At 41.8% G+C, this 19,201-nt stretch overlaps 2 protein-coding genes across 2 annotated transcripts in view; one reads left to right on the top strand and one right to left on the bottom strand.

Annotated features, from left to right (window-relative positions):
- Window positions 1-1,165: 1,165 nt before the first annotated feature.
- On the bottom strand, window positions 1,166-2,623 carry LOC124001399 (potassium voltage-gated channel subfamily F member 1-like). The gene has a single exon (XM_046308144.1). The coding sequence runs from the start codon at window positions 2,621-2,623 to the stop codon at window positions 1,166-1,168; it is 1,458 nt and encodes a 485-aa protein (XP_046164100.1).
- A 5,799-nt stretch (window positions 2,624-8,422) lies between these two features.
- The window catches only part of nol10 (nucleolar protein 10), a 35,352-nt gene continuing 24,573 nt past the window's right edge, over window positions 8,423-19,201 (top strand). The window contains exons 1-11 of the mRNA XM_046309196.1: window positions 8,423-8,629; window positions 9,079-9,124; window positions 9,240-9,338; window positions 12,089-12,166; window positions 13,040-13,077; window positions 13,178-13,314; window positions 13,556-13,621; window positions 16,608-16,668; window positions 16,792-16,877; window positions 16,966-17,044; window positions 17,165-17,314. Of these exons, the coding sequence (XP_046165152.1) occupies window positions 8,564-8,629; window positions 9,079-9,124; window positions 9,240-9,338; window positions 12,089-12,166; window positions 13,040-13,077; window positions 13,178-13,314; window positions 13,556-13,621; window positions 16,608-16,668; window positions 16,792-16,877; window positions 16,966-17,044; window positions 17,165-17,314 (906 nt within the window). The 5' untranslated portion in view covers window positions 8,423-8,563. The remainder of the gene's footprint in view (window positions 8,630-9,078; window positions 9,125-9,239; window positions 9,339-12,088; window positions 12,167-13,039; window positions 13,078-13,177; window positions 13,315-13,555; window positions 13,622-16,607; window positions 16,669-16,791; window positions 16,878-16,965; window positions 17,045-17,164; window positions 17,315-19,201) is intronic.

The raw sequence follows: 19,201 nt of genomic DNA, 5'->3' as shown, positions 1-19,201 counted from the left end.
AGCACTGCATTTCAAAACTACTTTTCTCAGAATGAACCTTTCCCTAAGGGATGGGAACGGGGTGGTTCAGCTCCACATTAGTATGCCTGTCTCCAGATTTGGATACTCATGAGGCGAACTTCAATGTTTTTCATGCAAACACTTTATTCGATGCTAATTATTGAAAAAATACTGCTACTACAATTCTCTCCGAAAAACTCAATTCAGAGGAAAACGTCCTCCATTGGGTTACTGTTAAATATAGTCGTTTAGCTGTAGACCCACATAAAGACGAAGTAACCACAGGAGGAAATAGCTCACTAATCAAGTTTCCATCCAACATTTTTATGCCAGTAAAGTGCATGTCGGATAAAACATTTAATGAGCCCCGATGGAAACATAAAATGTTTCGGTAAACATTACAAATATGGACGACAACAAAAAATACGCTAGACAAGGTGCAATATTTTAGTCGGTCAAATTAATTATACGAGAAATGTCGGTGGAAACGCCTTTATGCGCAAATATTGATATAATAACCCTTATATCGAAGTAAACTTGGAGTCACACAATGATATGTTGTGTGGTCCTCCCACTATAACTAGTTGGGAAAGCATGCAGTTTATTAGGCTATAGATTAAGAAAAGTTATCATGAACTTCACAGGGTGGTGAGGTGATGAGCTTGATACTCCTTCCAATAAATATCGAGGGTCTTATTCTGGTGACATGATCATCGATGCTTGTTTGCTGTTTGCTAAAAAAAAAGAATCTCGCTCTTTTGTCCATAATAATCTCATCATGTAGGATATACATGCGCCAGCACGCTCAAGCGCACGTGCCAGTACCAGAGTGGGCACACTCGCCAAATAACTCAACATTTTGGACGAGAAAACCAACCAGTTGAAGATGCGATAGACACCCATTTACCTTGTATTTTTATGTGCACTACGTCATCAGGCACAGCATTTGATCTAAAACAACTCAATTTGATGGAAACATGTCTCTGATGGGAACATGCCATATTGTTTGGGAACATGCCATATTGTTTGGGAACATGCCATATTGTTTGGGAACATGCCATATTGTTTTTATGCGGATTTTAGACTATTCGCATGAAAATCTGTCGCCAATTGGATGGAAACCTAGCTATTGAAACACATCACTATAGAATGTTTCTTTACCAAGTTAAAATGATTCGGTTTCCGAGCAATAATCTTTCGACTTCAAAGTCCTGGTCGATTCCTCGAGAAGTGGTATACAATTATCACTACGCGAGGTACGCATCGAGCTCTCCAACGCACCCGCTGCGCCACACTTGCGCGTTGCCTTCATCAGTGAATCATCGCTAGACTGCAACTCCATGAGCTCCAGCTCGTGCTTGGCCGCGGTCTCGAGCACTTTCTGCTTGTTGTAAAAATTGACGAAGTTGTTGATAATGGGGTGAATTGGCAACGCAATGGCAATCACCCCACACAGGAAGCTGATGGCTGCGTTGCACTTGCCTAGAGTGGTTTTGGGGTAAATGTCTCCATAGCCCACGGTGGTCATGGTGATAATAGCCCACCAGAAGGACTGTGGGATGCTACTGAAGAGGGTCTCCGGGTGGCTTTGCTCTATGGTGTAGCCCAGTGCTGAGAACACGAATATCCCTATGCCCATGTACATAAGGAGCAACCCCAGCTCTTTGAAACTCCTCTTCAGCGCATAGGTGAAAGTCTGTAGCCCAGAGGAGTGGCGCGCCAGTTTGAAGACGCGGGCGATACGCATGATGCGAAGCGCCTGGACCGCTTGCTGGACCTTGGCCAGATCCATCATGGCCGTACCCAGGTAAGTAAGGGTCAACACCACGTAGAAGGGAATGATAGCCATGAAGTCGATTATGTTCATAAAGGATAGGAAAAAGAGCAGTTTGTTTGGGCAGGACACAAAACGCAGCAGGTATTCCACGGTGAACCAGCCAATGCAGGCTGTCTCGATGGCCTCCAGCATCGGGTGCTCCACAAGGTCCCCCTCTTCATCTTCTACTTGGACTTCTGGAATGGTCCCCACGCACATCACCACGGAGGACACAAGGACGAAGAGGAAAGATGCAACGGCGATGCCACGCGCAGGCAAAGAGGACTCCGGTTTCTCCATGAGTTTCCAAAGGAACTTTAGACACCGCGCTGAGCAGTTGACAGAAGGGTCCCCATCTAGATCATCCAAGATAAACTTAACTTTGTTGGCAATCTCTGCCAGCTCTTCCTCTTTTTCAGTCAGGTAACTTTTACAGCACTCGTCCAAATAGCTTTGGTGAATTTTCCAGAACTCCATCTCTTTAATGAAACAAATTGGACATATACCTCGTTTGATGTGAATCTCACCGAAGTAATACACGTCAATGATACATCTGAAAGCGTCAGGATCCCGGTCGAAATAAAACTCTTTTTTACCCGGGTCATAATCATCACAAAGTGAGTAGATAACGTCGTAATTCAGAGTTGAGCAGTTGATCAGTTCTGCAAGTCTACTCTCCGGGTAGCGGTTAAGCACATCGCCGTCTAAAACTAGCCTCACGCCGCCAATGTTCACGGCCATCTCGGCTTCATCCCTTGTATCCAATTTGTTGCAGTTCTTATATCGGGGTTTGGGTATTGTCCACATCTTTCCTGCTGTCGTAGGCTATTTTTGACGCAGTATAATAACTGGAGGCAATTTCGAAAAGCAATAAACAGACTTGTGTTTCATGTAGGTCACATGAAATGTTTAAAGTGCCGGTAGCCTATAGAAAGTCATTTAAAAAAAGAAGGAAAGGCATTGTGCAAAACCCCGCTCAGCGCTCTTCCATGACCAAGTGGCAATTAAGTAATCTCTCTCTGTTTTACTCTCACACAAACACACACAAACACACACACGCACACACACGCACACGCTGCTACTGCAGCGCCTGTGAGCTATGTGAGCAAATATCACTTGAATTTACCAAGTTGTCTTGGGCAATTAAAACACAAATATTGCGTATGGTTGAAGTTGAAGTGAGGTGATATGATGTGAGTGAGATGATTGGATATTGATGTAGAACTTGTTGGTGAGCGCATTGCACAACCATTACATAGGCCTATGTGTCTTGACAACACATGGTGAAATTAAAAACCGACGTCTGGGAAATCAAATCAAATTAAATGTATTTATATAGCCCTTCTTACATCAGCTGATATCTCAAAGTGCTGAACAGAAACCCAGCCTAAAACCCCAAACAGCAAGCAAAATTAATACGAAGTTATAGTCAGGTGGGGGCTAGGCTAATGTCAAAGCGTTATCATTGAACGAAATTACACCAGTATCTCAACTCAACTCAACCTTTTGAGGATGTGAGGACCCATGCCAAATATTTTCAGTTTCCTGAGGTGGAATAGTTTTTGTTGTGCCCTTTTCACGACTGTCTTGGTGTGCTTGGACCATGTTAGTTTGTTGGTGATGTGGACACCAAGGAACTTGAAGCTCTCAACCTGCCGTCATGACTGTCCTGATCAAGTCAGGTTACAGGAGACCACAACCCTACAGATTATCTCTCAACCCCAACAGAGGAGAGATCTAGGGGTCTGAAGATGTGTTTTTTTTTATGGCCCCTCACACCCCTGGTAAATCTCAGGCCACAGACAAATTCCTTTGTCCTGTTACTATGGAGAACCAGCCTCAGAACATTAAACATGAACTAAAGGGACTTTGGAACAATGGTTTTCGTCAGCCACAATGGTGGTCATGACGATAGATGGAATATGAAAATGTATGTCATTTTTGTTCTGTTATTAAAGGTTAAAAGATGACGTTATTACGAAAACATTGTAACCTGAAGAGTTTTCCTAGTATATGTTTGATGTTTATACATTGTACGTTGTATGGAAAATATCCAAATCAAAGAGAATGTTTTGGGAAAGATGAAATGTGAAGTTAGTTGTCTAAAATTGGATTTGAGAAAAACTTAGACCTTGCCTCATTAACTTGGTACGCCCAGAGAATTGCCCTAAAAGCGGTTACGCCCACATCTGACCCAAGGGTATAAAACCTGTGAGTATAGAATTTACGACAGGACTATGTGACCCCAGCTGCAGCAAGGTCTAAAAAAAGTAAACGAACCCAGAACGCAACTCAAGTTTGAAGACAAAGAAATCCCTTTCTATCCAAGCTACGGATGAGTAGCTGTGTCTAAGCATCCTCCGATACACAACCCAACCAAGCCGCACTGCTTCTTAACACAGCGCGCATCCAACCTGGAAGCCAGCCGCACCAATGTGTCGGAGGAAACACCGTGCACCTGGCAACCTTGGTTAGTGTGCACTGTGCCCGGCCCGCCACAGCAGTCGCTTATGCGCGATGAGACAAGGACATCCCTACCGGCCAAGCCCTCCCTAACCCGGACGACGCTAGGCCAATTGTGCATCGCCCCACGGACCTCCCGGTCGTGGCCGGTTACAACAGAGCCTGGGTCTGGGCCAGGACTCTGATCTGTTCCCTATAGGCTGTTTCATCATTGTCGGTGATGAGGCCTACCACTGTTGTGTCATCGCCAAACTTAATGATGGTATTTGAGTCGTGCCTGGTCGTGTAGTCATGAGTGAACAGGCAGTACAGGATGGGACTGAGCACGTGCCCTGAGGGGCCCCTGTGTTTAGGATCAGTGTGACGGATGTGTTGTTACCTACCCTTACCACCTGGGGGCGGCCCATCAGGAAGTCCAGGATCCAGTTGTAGAGGGAGGTGTTTAGTCCCAGGGTCCTTAACTTATTGATGAGCTTTGAAGGCACTATGGTGTTGAACGCTGAGCTCTAGTCACTGAATAGCATTCTCACATAGATGTTCCTTCTGTCCAGGTGGGAAAGGGCAGTGTGGAGTGCAATAGAGATTGCATCATCTGTGGATCTGTTGGGGCGGTATAAAATTGGAGTGGGCCTAGGGTTTCTGGGATAATAGTGTTGATGTGAGCCATGACCAGCCTTTCAAAGCACTTCATGGCAGCAGACGTGAGTGCTACGGGTCGGTAGTCGTTAAGGCAGGTTACCTTAGTGTTCTTGGGCACAGGCACTATGGTGGTTTGCTTAATACATGTGGGTATCACAGACTCAGACAGGGAGAGGTTGAAAATGTCAGTGAAGACACTTGCCAGTTGGTCAGCGCATGCTCGCAGTACACGTCCTAGTAATCTGTCTGGCCCTGTGGCCTTGTGAATGTTGACCTGTCTAAATGTCTTACTCACATCGGCTGCGGAGAGCGTGATCGCACAGTCTTCCAGAAAAGCTAGTGCTCTCATGTTATGTGTTATTTGCCTCGCATCAAGCATAGAAGTAGTTTAGCTTGTTTTGTAGGCTTGTGTCACTGGACAGCTCTCGGCTGTGCTTCCCAAATTTCTGACCAATTTGTTTGTCAAAAGCAATTTGCGGGCCAGAAAAAGGAACGCTGTTTTAAAATATACGGGTAAAATATATGTTTAAAATGCGGCCCATCAATCCAAATCATTTTTGAACTGCAATAAACAAGCTATTTTCTCTGTAGTAATGGTGGAAACATAATGGTCACGAATTTGTGCTGTGTGTATTCTCTATTGCACAGATGTGATACAGCCTATAATCACAATATTCTCTCTGTGATGTTTTTCTAGGTCGCACAGCTAGATATCTATGAGCAATATAGAGCAGACTGTAATGGCTTTTGTCAACTTGAGCTAGCTAGCTAGCTAGCAAATGTTAGCCATCTATCTAGCTAGGTTAGCTAAGGAAACATGCAGTAATTCAACTTTGGCTAGCAATAAATATACTTATAAACAATGCAAGGTACTTTCCCATCAGCTGCTGAAAATATTCTTCCACTTCACAGCCGCTTCAAGAAGATATTTACTAAAATAGTCTGAGCTTCATGTGTCTCACCCGACAGCATGAATCTACAGTAGGCATAAGCTATTACTGTAAAGAAATACAGTATGTTAGAGTCATTTTTACAGGAGGCTTCTGAATTGCAGTTAATAACAGTATTTTTTAAATACTTTTACTCTGTAATGCTCCGGGTGTCGTGGGTGTGGAGTCAAATGCAGGAGACAGAGTTCAATGCTGTGCGTCTTTACTAGCACCAACGCACCACAGGGTGCACACAAAAGTAACTTTCCCAAACACAGGGGAAAAAGTACAATAGAAAAAATCACGACTAGGCACTAAGCACGTACCTCTACAACAGAGCCGAAGGTTTACAATGAAATAATCCCGCACAACAACCAGGCGGGCCGGCTGTCTAATAAAGACAAACTAATTAAACATAAACAGGTGCTACCACTAAACATACAAGGAGGGGGAGGAAAAACAATCAGTGGCAGCTAATAGGCCGGTGATGACGACCGCCGAGCGCCACCCGCCCGGGAAGGGGAACCACCCTCGGTCGGACTCATGACATACCCATAATGTACTGCAATGTACATGTAAAACATTTTATGGTATTGTACAGTGCATCCTACAGTGTTTTACTGTTAAAATGACAGAAAAGTCTTACAGTAAACAGGGGAGCGTGATTAGTCTTCTGTTGTTCTCAATCATGATCAGTGATTTTTACTCTCAGGTACAACCAGATATTGGGAGGTCATTATTTGCAGATGATGGGGCCTTATGGAAGAGGGGAAGAAATGTGCCATACATAGTCAGGAAGGTACAGGAAGCAATTGATGAGGTGGGCATTAATGTGGGGATTCAGGTTCTCTGTACAGAAAACTCAGACAGTGTGCTTTACCAGGAGGAAGGTGGGAGATGAGGTATGCATGAGGTTATATGGGAGAAACTTGGAGAAGGTGGGGGCCTTCAGGTTCCTTGGGGTATACTTTGACACTAGACTGACCTGTGCGAACACATTGAGAGAAGGGTGGGAAAGTGTAAGAAGGTGCTAAATGTGATGCGCTGTCTGGCAGGGAAGGAGTGGGGGGCTGGGCGTTCCTCATGGAGGACCATGTATGTTGCATTGATCCGATCTATAATAGACTATGGCAGTATAGCGTATGGTTCGACAGCCCGGACCTCATTGGAAAGGCTAGATGTCATACAGGGGCAAGGACTCAGAATATGTAGTGGGATGTTTCGGACGTCCCGAGTGGCTGCACTACAGGTGGAGATGGGGGATATGGAATTGAGATTAGGAGACAGCAGCTGGTAATTAATTATTAGGACAACCTACAGGGACATGGGGTGTCTCATCCTGCAAAAGGGATTTTACAAGCATGCTGGGAACATTAGGGGAGACAGAACACAAGCTTTGGGTGAGTAATACCCAGGTGAAGGAGGTGGGACTGTATGGAAGGGTTCTTTAGTCCAACGGTAGCTATTCCTGTAAATCCACCATGGCTACTCCCACTTCCAGTAGTTGATCTAGAAGTGTTGGAGAGACTACAGAAAGATAGGGAGAGTGTTGATCCATCTGATTTGTTTAAGAGACGTCTGCATACTGTGTATTAGGATTTTGTGGAAGGACAGGATGTACTGGGAGGACAGGATATACTGGGTCAGCATTTGTAGTGCAGGAATTTGGGGTTGATGTCAGGAAACGTATTACAGATCATCTGGCTGTATATATACAGTGGAGCTGATGGCCATACTGTTGGCCTTGCAGTGGGTGGAGGAAGACAAGCCAGACAGAGTAGTTATTTGCTCTGATTAATGTGCAGTGTTAATGAGTCTCCAGTCCTTTAGCTTATGTAGCAGACAAGACCTGCTTTATGAGGTGCTACAAACCCATGGCAGGATTAGACAGATGGTTATACAGATGAGATTTACTTGGGTCCCGGCCCATGTGGGGGTTAGGGGGAACGAGGCAGTTGATGTACTGGTTAAACAATCACTTAGTAGTGGGGATGTTGATGTTGTAGTTTCAATGAGCAAGGCAGAGACAAAAGCCTGATATGGACAGTAATGGTGCAGAAAAGGCAGGAGCAGTGGAATAGAGATACTAAGGGCAGGCATTTATTTCAAGTACAGAGGAAAATTAGGGAGGACTGCAGAAAGGGACAGAAGAGAGGAGGCTATTTTTACAAGATCAATGGTGGGACACAGCCAGTTGATTAAGACCTTAAATGTGACAGGAAAGTATTCAACATGAAAGTGTGATTATTGTCAGGAAACAGAGACTGTGGAGCATGTATTGCTACAGTGTGGGCAGTATCAGAGGGAAAGAGAGAGACTGAGATATGGTATGAGGGAGAAGGGGATACAGGAAATTAGTTTAAAGAGTATATTGAGAGGAAAGTCATTAGATATAGTCTAGAATATGTTGTTATCTTTTTTAAAGAGCAACAGGGCTGGCAGGATTTCGTTTCTCCCTGTCTCTGGCCCACACTCCAGTACAGTAGATAGCGGTAATGCACCATGACGTTGGATGCCAAAGCGCCGCTTAAACCCCACCGAAGAAAAAGAAGAAGGAACTCCATCTATTGTTTTTGGCTTCCACACGGACCCAAATAGTAAAGACCAACACTTCCTGTTGTTAGTGGCAACGTGGGGCATGCGTTTTTAATATTTAGAACTTACAATTATTGTACATTAGTGTTATGAGTGGAAAGTATATTTGACAGCCTCGACAATGCAGATATCCAGTGTGAATGATGTGAAGATTTATAATTTAAGCCACGGAAAGTCTCTACCAGAGGTAAGACACGTTTTCAAAAGTAGCTAGCTAGCTAACTTTAGCAAGCAAGCTAATTTACAATACAATAAGCTAGTTAGCTACTGTTAATATATATTACTTTGATAACCGATTGAATCTCCTAAGTCAAGTCGTTTTTATTATTAGCTACTATAACGTTATTGCTCTCGGTCTTGTCTTGAAGCACAGGCATGCCAAGCAACTAAGTTAACGTTAGCTAGCCAGCTAGCTGCATCTATTGCCAGTAAGCATGGAGGTTTATATTGCTGTGAAATTGGGTATGAGCTCACAAAGTACACAGTAGCTTGTCATAATACCCAGAGTATGCATTGTTTGCTGTTTGGGGTTTTAGGCTGGGTTTCTGTACAGCACTTTGAGATATCAGCTGATGTACGAAGGGCTATATAAATAAATTTGATTTGATAACACACGTCTCAATATTTGTTTCCCAGTGGCTTTCAGATCGAAAGAAAAGGGCATTGCAAAATAAAGATGTTGGTGAGTATTCATTTTACTAATGTCAATGTCTTATAGGTGTTTGTGTGCCGGCCAAGTTGTCAGACTGTGTATTTTCCTGTGCTCACGCGTCACCTTCCTAATGTATTTTTCTCAGACATCCAACGCAGGATCGAGCTCATCCAGGACTTTGAGATGCCTACAGTGTGCACCTCAATCAAAGTGTCAAGGGATGGGCAGTTTATTCTAGCAGCAGGTGAGGATTTGGCTTGCTGTCACTGTCAGATAAATTTGGCATATTAGTAGAGTAGAACAGTAAAGGATTGTAAGTAATTGCAGTGCTTTCCACTAGCGCTGGCTGTCAGCTATGCAGCCAGTTGCACACTCATTTTCAGTGGGGAATTATGCCACCTAAATTAGGCTGTGTTTGTCCATTTCGCAAGTCAGAAAAAAAGTCTGCCCAGCATGATGTTCCTTCATCGTCTATATGAGCCAATTTGCACATCCCATATAATGTGGTAATTATGAGTCGAAATCCACTTAGCCTATTTTCTGCCACATTGATTTATTTTCTTTTGCGTGTTTTATGTACAGCCACGCAGTATGTACAGCCACGCAGTGCTAGTGCATGGGCTTACTGTGATGTGATTGCCAAACAGCAAGCTTGACTAGTTTATAAATGGTGTTGAACTGACTGAGTAAAGTTGATCATATATCCATGGTATCACATATGGACAAGTAAACTAAAGATATCGTTTGTATTTTCGATATGAAGTCCAGCAGGACTTGCCTGACTTTATGTGGGGGACTCATCAGTAGGCTACCGAATCGCGTCGGTAAGAGAGCTGTTCATTTGGCTCCTGGTTATCGGCAGATAAATTATGAAAACATTCCATGAAGATGGTGAATCCTCCTCATTGCAGAAACAATATGTAGGCTAGTGGAGTGATAGTCTCACTCTATTCCAAAATATCATAAAAGATAACAGATTTAATTGTTTTAAAAGCTAACATTGCATTCGTTAGCTTCAGACCACTTGAATTTTTCTATGTTTTGTTACATTACAGCCATATTCTAAAACGTATAAAATAATCCCCCCCCTCATCAATCGACACACAATACCCCATAATGACAAAGCGAAAACAGGTTTTTTGAAATATTTGCAAATGCCTTATTTACATATGTATTCAGACCCTTTGCAATGAGACTTGAAATTGATCTTATGTGCATCCTGTTTCCAATGATCATCCTTGAGAAGTTTCAGTGGTAAATTCAATTGATTGGACATGATTTGAAAAGGCACACATCTGTCTATATAAGGTCCCACAGTTGCCTGTGCATGTCAGAGCAAAAACCAAGCCGTGAGGTCAAAGGAATTGTCCTTCTATCTCAGAGACAGGATTGTGTTGAGGCACAGATCTGGGCATGGATAGCAATAAATGTCTCCCATCATTGAAGGTCCCCAAAAACACAGGAGCATCCATCATTCTTAAATGGAAGAAGTTTGGAACCACCTAGACTCTTCCTAGAGCTGGCCACCGGGCCAAACTGAGGGGGGGGGGGGGGGGGGGGGGGGGGGGGGGGTAGTGCCTTAGTCAGAGAGGTAACCAAGAACCCAATGATCACTCTGACAGACCTGCTCCAGAGAGCTCAGGACCTCAGACTGGGAGGAAGGTTCACCTTCTAACAGGACAACGACCCTAAGCACACAGCCAAGTTAATGCAGGAGTGGCTTCGGGACAAGTCTCTGAATATCCTTGAGTGGCCCAGACCGATATCGGACTTGAACCCGATCGAACATCTCTGGAGACCTGAAAATAGCTGTACTGCGACGCTCCCCATCCAACTTGACAGAGCTTGAGAGGATCTGGAGAGAAGAGTGGGAGGAACTCCTCAAATATAGGTGTGCCAAGCTTTTAGTGTCATACCCAAGAAGACTCTAGGCTGTAATCGCTTCAACAAAGTACTCAGTAAAGGGTACTTATGTAAATGTGAATACTTATGTAAATGTGATATATATATATATTTTTTTGCCGTTTTTCTTAGTCATTATGGGGTATGGTGTGTAGACTGATTGGGGGGGGGGTTGAATTAATTTTAGAATAAGACTGTAACATAACAAAATGGGAAAAGTCAAGGGGTCTGAATACTTCCCGAATGCACTGTATATGTTATTTTCAAAGATATTGATAAAGGTCTACTGATTTCATCAAAGTGTATCAGAGACCATGGTTAACACCTGCTTCCTCCTTCGATCATACCTTTATTGCAGATATTTGTGGGTCAGTTGTTAAACAAGTCTTTTTTTACTGAATTACATACTGCAATCAAAAAAGAGTTGCAAACAATTTAGCTGATGTCGATCTTCTCTTAACACGTATGGACCCAGAACTTAATTGAGCACCTGTTCTGTTATTTTAGAGACCCATTTTTCCATTTGAAATTGCCCATTACACAATTTGTTTGATTCTATTATATTGAACCTTTAATACATTTTTCTAGATAATTTGGGCTATTTACTTCATTTTATTTTTTAATAAAATACATAATTTGAAGAACAAACAATTGTGGCAATTCAGAATTTGCAGTAAAATACTTTAATCTTGAAGACAGGTTAAATGTAAACAAATAAAAATAAATTGGTTTAATGTTCTCATACTTAAATGGTCCTGATCATATAGGCCTAGACGATATCCCAAAAAACGAATATTTCACTGAATCCATGCATTTTCAGTCATTTTAAATTGTAAGCACAATACCACAACAACAAATGTTTCCAGTCTGGGAGGTAATCTCAATAAAGTATTCAATAATTTAGCTGTTTATTTCGGATGGAATCCGAATGTACCAGACGCCACCAAAATGGAGATGCAAAAAGTCCTTAACTCCAGCCCGGGGGATCTTAGCTGGATCATTGTTCTATTTGGCTGGCTTCTGCATGTGCTTGTGGAAAACACTAATTGCTGTTATATATGAATTTGTCACTTTCTTTTAACATCCTTTCAGGCACATACAAACCCAGGATCCGATGCTATGACACGTATCAGTTGTCCTTGAAATTTGAACGGTGTCTGGATTCGGATGGTAAGTGATAGACCCAGTAGTTATATTGTTACATAATCGTAGGGTGATCGTTCTGCTTCTATGGTCGGCTGGAATTCTGACTTGCTATGGGAATCCCTGCAAGTATCCCTCCCTCCTTTTGTTGTGAAGTGAGTGACTGGTACATAGGAAGAGGATCCAGCTGTCTCAGTGATGGTGTCAGCTAGTCCTGACTCCACTAATGAAAGCTCGCAGGCCTGAACCAATTACTCTGTCCTTAATTTTTAACTACGGTGCAACCAGACATACACATTTTCAAGCAAACACACACCTGCCTGGGGACCAGTCACTGAATTTCTAAGTACATCGTCTGGAATATGACAGTGTTTGATTCTGGAAAGGTACCTCTCAGGTCCTCTACAAGCCGGAATGTTGAATACAATTATATTTGAACTTACTCTGTCGGAAAGTAAAATATCCAGAGGAAAGTATTGTTTACCCAACTTTTTAGAGCACTTGTACTGAAGTAGACATTTCTATCATCTGGCAAAACCATGTGGACCATGTGTTGGTCCCTTAACCAACCTGCAAGACTTCGATTAGTATGCGTGGTTTGCGTATTAACTATTTCGACCAACACAATGGACAATTGGCAGATTAATTTGAAATATATATATTTTTAAAAACATTTGTGACAGACAAGGGACGTTTAGGATTCTTCTATATATGGCGTTGTCTACGTAATTTTAAGACATTGCCATGTTTTGTGACTAACACACACCCGACATACACAATTACCATAATGTGATGGTCACCAATAAAGAAACTTTTTGCATTGTACAAAATCATTAACTAGTAGATATTTTTTTTTTCTTGTAGCTAGTTCTGAAAGTGTGTTTTTTTTCCCCCTCACAGTTGTGGCCTTTGACATTCTGTCTGATGACTACTCGAAGGTAAGACAGACTTACTGTTACTTGGTTGTTTCCTGCAGTGGGAGTTATCTAAACTTTATCTTCTACAAGCAAATGTGACCTGATATTGTTGTTTGTGTAGTTGGTGTTTCTGCACTGTAACCGGTACGTGGAGTTCCACTCGCAGCATGGACACTACTACAAGACACGCATTCCCAAGTTTGGTAGGGACTTTGCCTACCACTACCCCTCCTGCGACCTCTACTTTGTTGGGGCAAGGTAAGGGTTAAAAGCCAAAGGAGGTGGATCATTCACTGTCTTCATTTCCTATGTATCATTAGACTTGTCTTTTACATCAAATCAACCTTACAGTGAAATGCTTACTTACGAGCCCTCAACCAACAATGCAGTACAAATAAGAAATACAAGTAACACGTTATTAAAGAGCAGCAGTAAAATAAAGACAAGTTGAAGTTATGTTAATGTTGATTGGGCACAGTAAGACTGAATCCTTTTTCAGCTCAGAGATATTCAGACTCAATCTGGAGCAGGGCAGGTTCCTCAACTCCCTTCAGACAGATGCTGTGTAAGTATACATCAACAATACATTATTTATGAAGCCAGCTGTGGCCGATTCCACCACAGCATTGGGTGGAAATATTTTTGGTGTCACAGATTGTTCTGGCAATTCTCACATAATTTTATTGTGAGGAAGGATATTTAACATGGTTTTCACAATTGTATCACAAGCTTTTTTTCTTTAAAAAAAAATATATATATATTTCTGAAAGTGCCAATTTTAGGACCCTTTTATTCTTATAGATGCCTCCTGTAATACCCTATGATCCATGAACCGTACATGGTACAGACAACATCTTGATGTCATATACTCCTTATAGTGTGCTCTAAAATATGGTGTATGTTTATATTCTGAAATAGACATTTTCACATTAATTTATTCAACATATATTGAATATTCATAATATTCTGATTATATAAAAAGTACCTTTTAAAAAAAAAAGATTTTGCTTATTTTTTAGACATTGTTTGGAACAATATACTCTTCAAACACTTCACATTTCCAGGGTGGCCTCTGGTACTTTTGAATAGTATCAATCATATAATGTCAATTTCTATCTATAAAATTGTTAATTTCTTCAAAAGCAGCAGAGAGCCCATTCTGGAATTATGTACAGTAGTTGAATGAGTGTATATTGTTTAAAACAATATGTCTTTACAAATAAACAAAATCAAAGGGGGTACTTTTGAGATATTAAAATGGCATTGTAATTTCCATAATGTTCATAAAATATCCATAATATACCTGCAGTAATAGTGGAATGATAGTGTTTCACATTATTACTTACACAGTGTTATGATTGGCTGTGATATTCACCTATTGATTTCTCCCGCCAGACTGGCTTCTGTTGTCGAAATGGGAAAGCTGTTTTGCCTTTGTGGCTGTGGAAACAAAGTAGAAATCGTCATTTCTTTGTTGCTAAAAATCTGCACAATTCGTTCAGTTTGTGAGAAAACAAGAACTGAATACTGTAGGGAATCATTGTACCATCTAAATCACTGTGAAATACAGTACCAGTCAAAAGTTTGGACACACCTGCTCATTCAAGGGTTTTTCTTTATTTTGACTTTTCTACATTGTAGAATAATGAAATAACACATATGGAATCAAGAAGTATATTCTACAAAGCAGCCACACTTTGCCTTGATGACAGCTTTGTACACTCTTGGCATTCTCTCAACTAGCCTAATGAGGAATGCTTTTCCAACGGTCTTGAAGGAGTTCCCACATATGCTAAGCACTTGTTGGCTGCTTTTTCTTCACTCTGCGGTCCAACTCATCCCAAACCATCTCAATTAGGTTGAGGTTGGGTGATTGTGGAGGCAAGGTCATCTGATGCAGCACTCCATCACTCTCCTTCTTGATCAAATAGTCCTTACACAGCCTGGAAGTGTGTTTATGGTCATTGTCCTGTTGAAAAACAAATGATAGTCCCACTAAGTGCAAACCAGATGGGATGGCATATTGCTGCAGAATTCTGTGGTAGCCATGCTGGCTAAGTGTGCCTTGAATACTAAATATATCACTGACAGTGTCACCAGAAAAGCACCAACGCACCACCACCTCCATGCTTCACAGTGGGAACCACACATGCGGAGATCATCCGTTAACCTACTCTGCGTCTCACAGACACTGGTTGGAACCAAAATTCAAAAATTTGACTCTTCAGACCAAAGGATTTCCACGAGTTTAATGTCCATTTTTTGTGTTTCTTGGTTCAAGCAAGTCTCTTCTTATTATTGCTGTCCTTCAGTAGTGGTTTCTTTGCAGCAATTCGACCATGAAGGCCTGATTCACACAGTCTTTGAACAGTTGATGTTGAGATGTGTCTGTTACTTGAACTCTGTGAAGCATTTATTTGGGCTGCAATATGAGGTGCAATTAACTCTAATGAACTTATCCTCTGCAGCAAAAGTAACTCTGGGTCTTCATTTCCTGTAGCGGTCCTCATGAGAACCAGTTTCATCATAGTGCTTGATGGTTTTTGCGACTGCACTTGGAACTTTCAAAGTTCTTGAGATTTTCCGGATTGACTGACCATGTCTTAACGTATTGATGGACTGTCGTTTCTCTTTGCTTATTTGAGCTGTTCTTAACATAATATGGACTTGGTCTTTTACCAAATCTTCTGTATACCACCCCTACCTTGTCACAACACAACTGATTGGTTCAAACACAATTAAGAAGGAAAGAAATTCCACAAATTAACCTTTAACAAGGCACACCTGTTAATTGAAATGCATTCCAGGTGACTATCTAATGAAGCTGGTTGAGAGAATGCCAAGAGTGTGCAAAGCTGTCATCAAGGCAACGGGTGGCTACTTTGAAGAATCTCAAATATAAAATATATTTTGATTTTGCACTTTTGGTTACTACATGATTCCATATATGTTATTTTTAAGGTTTTGATGTCTTTACTATTATTATACAATGTTTAAAATGTTACAGTGAAATGGGTGCAGGGAAGGGGGATATTTGTTTTGAATGCAGCCAGTGTTCTTGCAATTCACCTAGCTTCCACATAGAGGAGAAATTCTGTTTAGTACCTTTTTTAATATGAATAGTTTTAATGTTGAGTAAATTCATGTGTGAAATTGTATTTCAGAATTTAGGGATACTCCCTATTTTAGAGGACACTATGAGTATAATGACAATAAGGTGTTGTCTGTATCATGTACTGTTCACGGATCATTGGGTCTTACAGGTTGCATCTAAAGGTCTTAAAAGGGCTGTATATTGGCAACTTTCATCATGAGTTTCCAAAAATGGTTTGTTACAAATTTTAAAAAGCATATCAAACATCCTTTCTTCCAATTAAGTTTATATGTGAAAGTTGCCAAAACAATCCGAGAGACATTTTTTGTTGTTGTTGTGCCATGCTGACACAGAATCGCCCCTGTGCATTACAATACAGTAAATACAGTCACTACAAGACTCGTTAGTATGCATATGGTGTGATCATGTCTCTTTTTTCCATTTCTCTGACTGACAGGGAGCACAATGTGTGTGACATCAATCCTGTCCATCAACTGTTAGCTTCAGGAACAGCCGAGGTGGGTGGAGCCTATGTGCATATAATGAGTGAATGGATCGGACATAACCTGAACCCTATTGTCATCATTTTGTGTGTGTGCCTGTGTGTGTCTAACCATGTTCCCTGTGTTGTTGGTGGCTAGGGGAAAGTGGAGTGCTGGGACCCTCGTGTACGAAGTCGGGTGGGGATGCTAGACTGTGCCTTGAGCAGCGTCACAGAGGGAACAGAGTAAGTACAACACTAGAACATGAACAGTTACATGTATTTAGAAAAACACCATCGTTCAAATCCATGATCTGGATGTGTTTGTCTTTAGAGTGGAGGGCTTGCCATCAGTCAGCGCACTCAAGTTTAATGGCTCTCTCACCATGGCTGTGGGAACGAGCACTGGGCAGGTATGAACTTTTACAATGGCGTCTTGTGTGTCCTAATAGCTGGGATAATGCAGAAAACTGCCTAAATGACCCCCTCCCCACAAGTTTCCCCATTGACGATCTGTCTGCCTGGTACTGTAGGTCCTAATCTATGACCTGCGCTCTAGCCGCCCCCTGCTGGTAAAAGACCATTACTACGGCCTTCCTATCAAGTCTGTCAACTTCCAGGACCACCTAGACCTGGTTCTGACTGCGGACTCCAAGATCATCAAGATCTGGAACAAAGACACGGTAAATGTTTATGAATGTTGAAAAGATATTTGATTCATGTTTTGGGAAACCAGACATCAACCAGGTTTCCATCCAACTTTGAAATTATTATTATTATTTTGAATTACCCCCTTGTTTCTCCACAATTTTGTGAATACAATCTTGTCTCATCGCTGCTACTCCCCAACGGGCTCAGGAGAGGCGGAGGTCGAGTCATATGAAACATGACCCACCCGCTCGCTTAACCCGGAAGCCAGCTGCACCAATGTGTTGGAGGAAACACGTTAATCTGCCAGCCACTAGGAGTCGCTAGAGCACAATGAGCCAAGTAAAGCCCCCTGGCCAAACCCTCCCCTAACCCGGATGATGCTGAGCCAATTTTGTGCCACCCTATGGGACTCCCGGTCACGGCCTCGGATCGAACCCCAGGCTGTAGTGACGCCGCAACCTTGCGATGCAGTGCCTTAGATTGCTGCGCCACTCGGCGGGGCACTGTCCAATTTATTTTTTGCGAGTAAAGTACATGTCGGGTAAAAAATGTCACAACAAATTTGTCGGTTACGTTTCCAAATGTCATCAAAACAAGATTCACTAGACAATGTGAGATCTTTTTGTGTCGGTAAAATTAAAGTTAAACTGACAGTGTTTTAGCAACATGACATTTTAAAATCTGTTCAAATACACCCCAAGGAAGAATGACAGTTTAAAAAATAAAAAAAATCTGACAATGTTTGGGAGTGATATATAGTAAGGCATTTGAAAGTTCAATAGCCATAGTCAATCCAAGCTAAAGTAGGCTTATATGCAAATAAGCCATTTGCCACACAGGCTTGCCATCATTCACTTTGAACCAGACTGTGTGTTTACAGGCAGTTGAAACAGCGGAACTTTAGATCATTAGAATGCATTCGCCAAAAGCCACAAAATACACCTGAATTTATGTTTTATGTAAATACCACAGGAGTCCTCTTACATTTGGAAACTTCACAGTCTTACTGATATTAACAACCATGAAAGTTAGGCCATCTCTCCCTCAGTTGCCTATACATGTGAACAACAACAAGATCAACAACTAATGCTTGCCAGAATGAGAATCTAATGAGGGAACATTAGATAACCCCTCTCAAACTTTAAGCTAGTTGGCTGTCAGAATTGCACTGAAACGATAGGGAATAGTAGCCTGCTCGTTATTCTGCAGCTTGCCTGCCAATGCATGCTTTTTCCAACCCACATTTGAACAACTGAATAGGAACTTGCTTGCCAGCCTGCGAAATACGTTTGATTGACATCTAAAAGATATGCAAACTGTGGATCAAATCAAATGTTATTAGTCACATGCGCCGAATACAACAGGTGAAATGCTTACTTACGAGCCCCTAACTGACAGTTAATAGTCGTTCAAGTTCAGCATAGCAAAGCGATTCACATTTCTTGCTAGCTAACCAAATGACACCTGCATCTCTAGCTGTAGCCACCAAAAAACAATATAAGGGGGAAGAGTCGGTCACTCATCCACTCCTCCAATGATATGACATCCTCCCAGCAGCTCGCTAACATTAGGCTCCGTGTTTTTAGCTTGCTAACTAAATAGCTAGTTGCATAAATAGACACGCCTATCCCAGTGGAGTCAAACTCAATCAGCGCATGGGCAATATTGAAAAAACATAATGGATTCACGGGCCAGACATACAAAAAAGTACAACTGCGATCTAAACTGGCGATCCAAATATGGCCACGTATGTACATAGAATGTTGTATATAGCGTTTTAACATATTAGAACAAATAAGAGAGATATATTTGTCCAGCCTCTGCTGTTATGCTTGCAGATGTGAATAATTCAAAGTAACAAAAATGTAGCTATAGGTTTGTAACATTTAAACTTATGTTTGACTTTTTTGTTGTTGCTG

This window comes from Oncorhynchus gorbuscha, linkage group LG17 (assembly GCF_021184085.1).
Source record: "Oncorhynchus gorbuscha isolate QuinsamMale2020 ecotype Even-year linkage group LG17, OgorEven_v1.0, whole genome shotgun sequence".
In the NCBI taxonomy this organism is placed as follows: Eukaryota; Metazoa; Chordata; class Actinopteri; order Salmoniformes; family Salmonidae; genus Oncorhynchus; species Oncorhynchus gorbuscha.
This window is presented reverse-complemented; position numbering and strand designations above follow the sequence as displayed.

What these genes read in the sequence shown, in the direction of transcription:
- LOC124001399 (XM_046308144.1), bottom strand. Translation starts at nt 2,623, where the DNA reads ATGTGGACAATACCCAAACCCCGATATAAGAACTGCAACAAATTGGAT.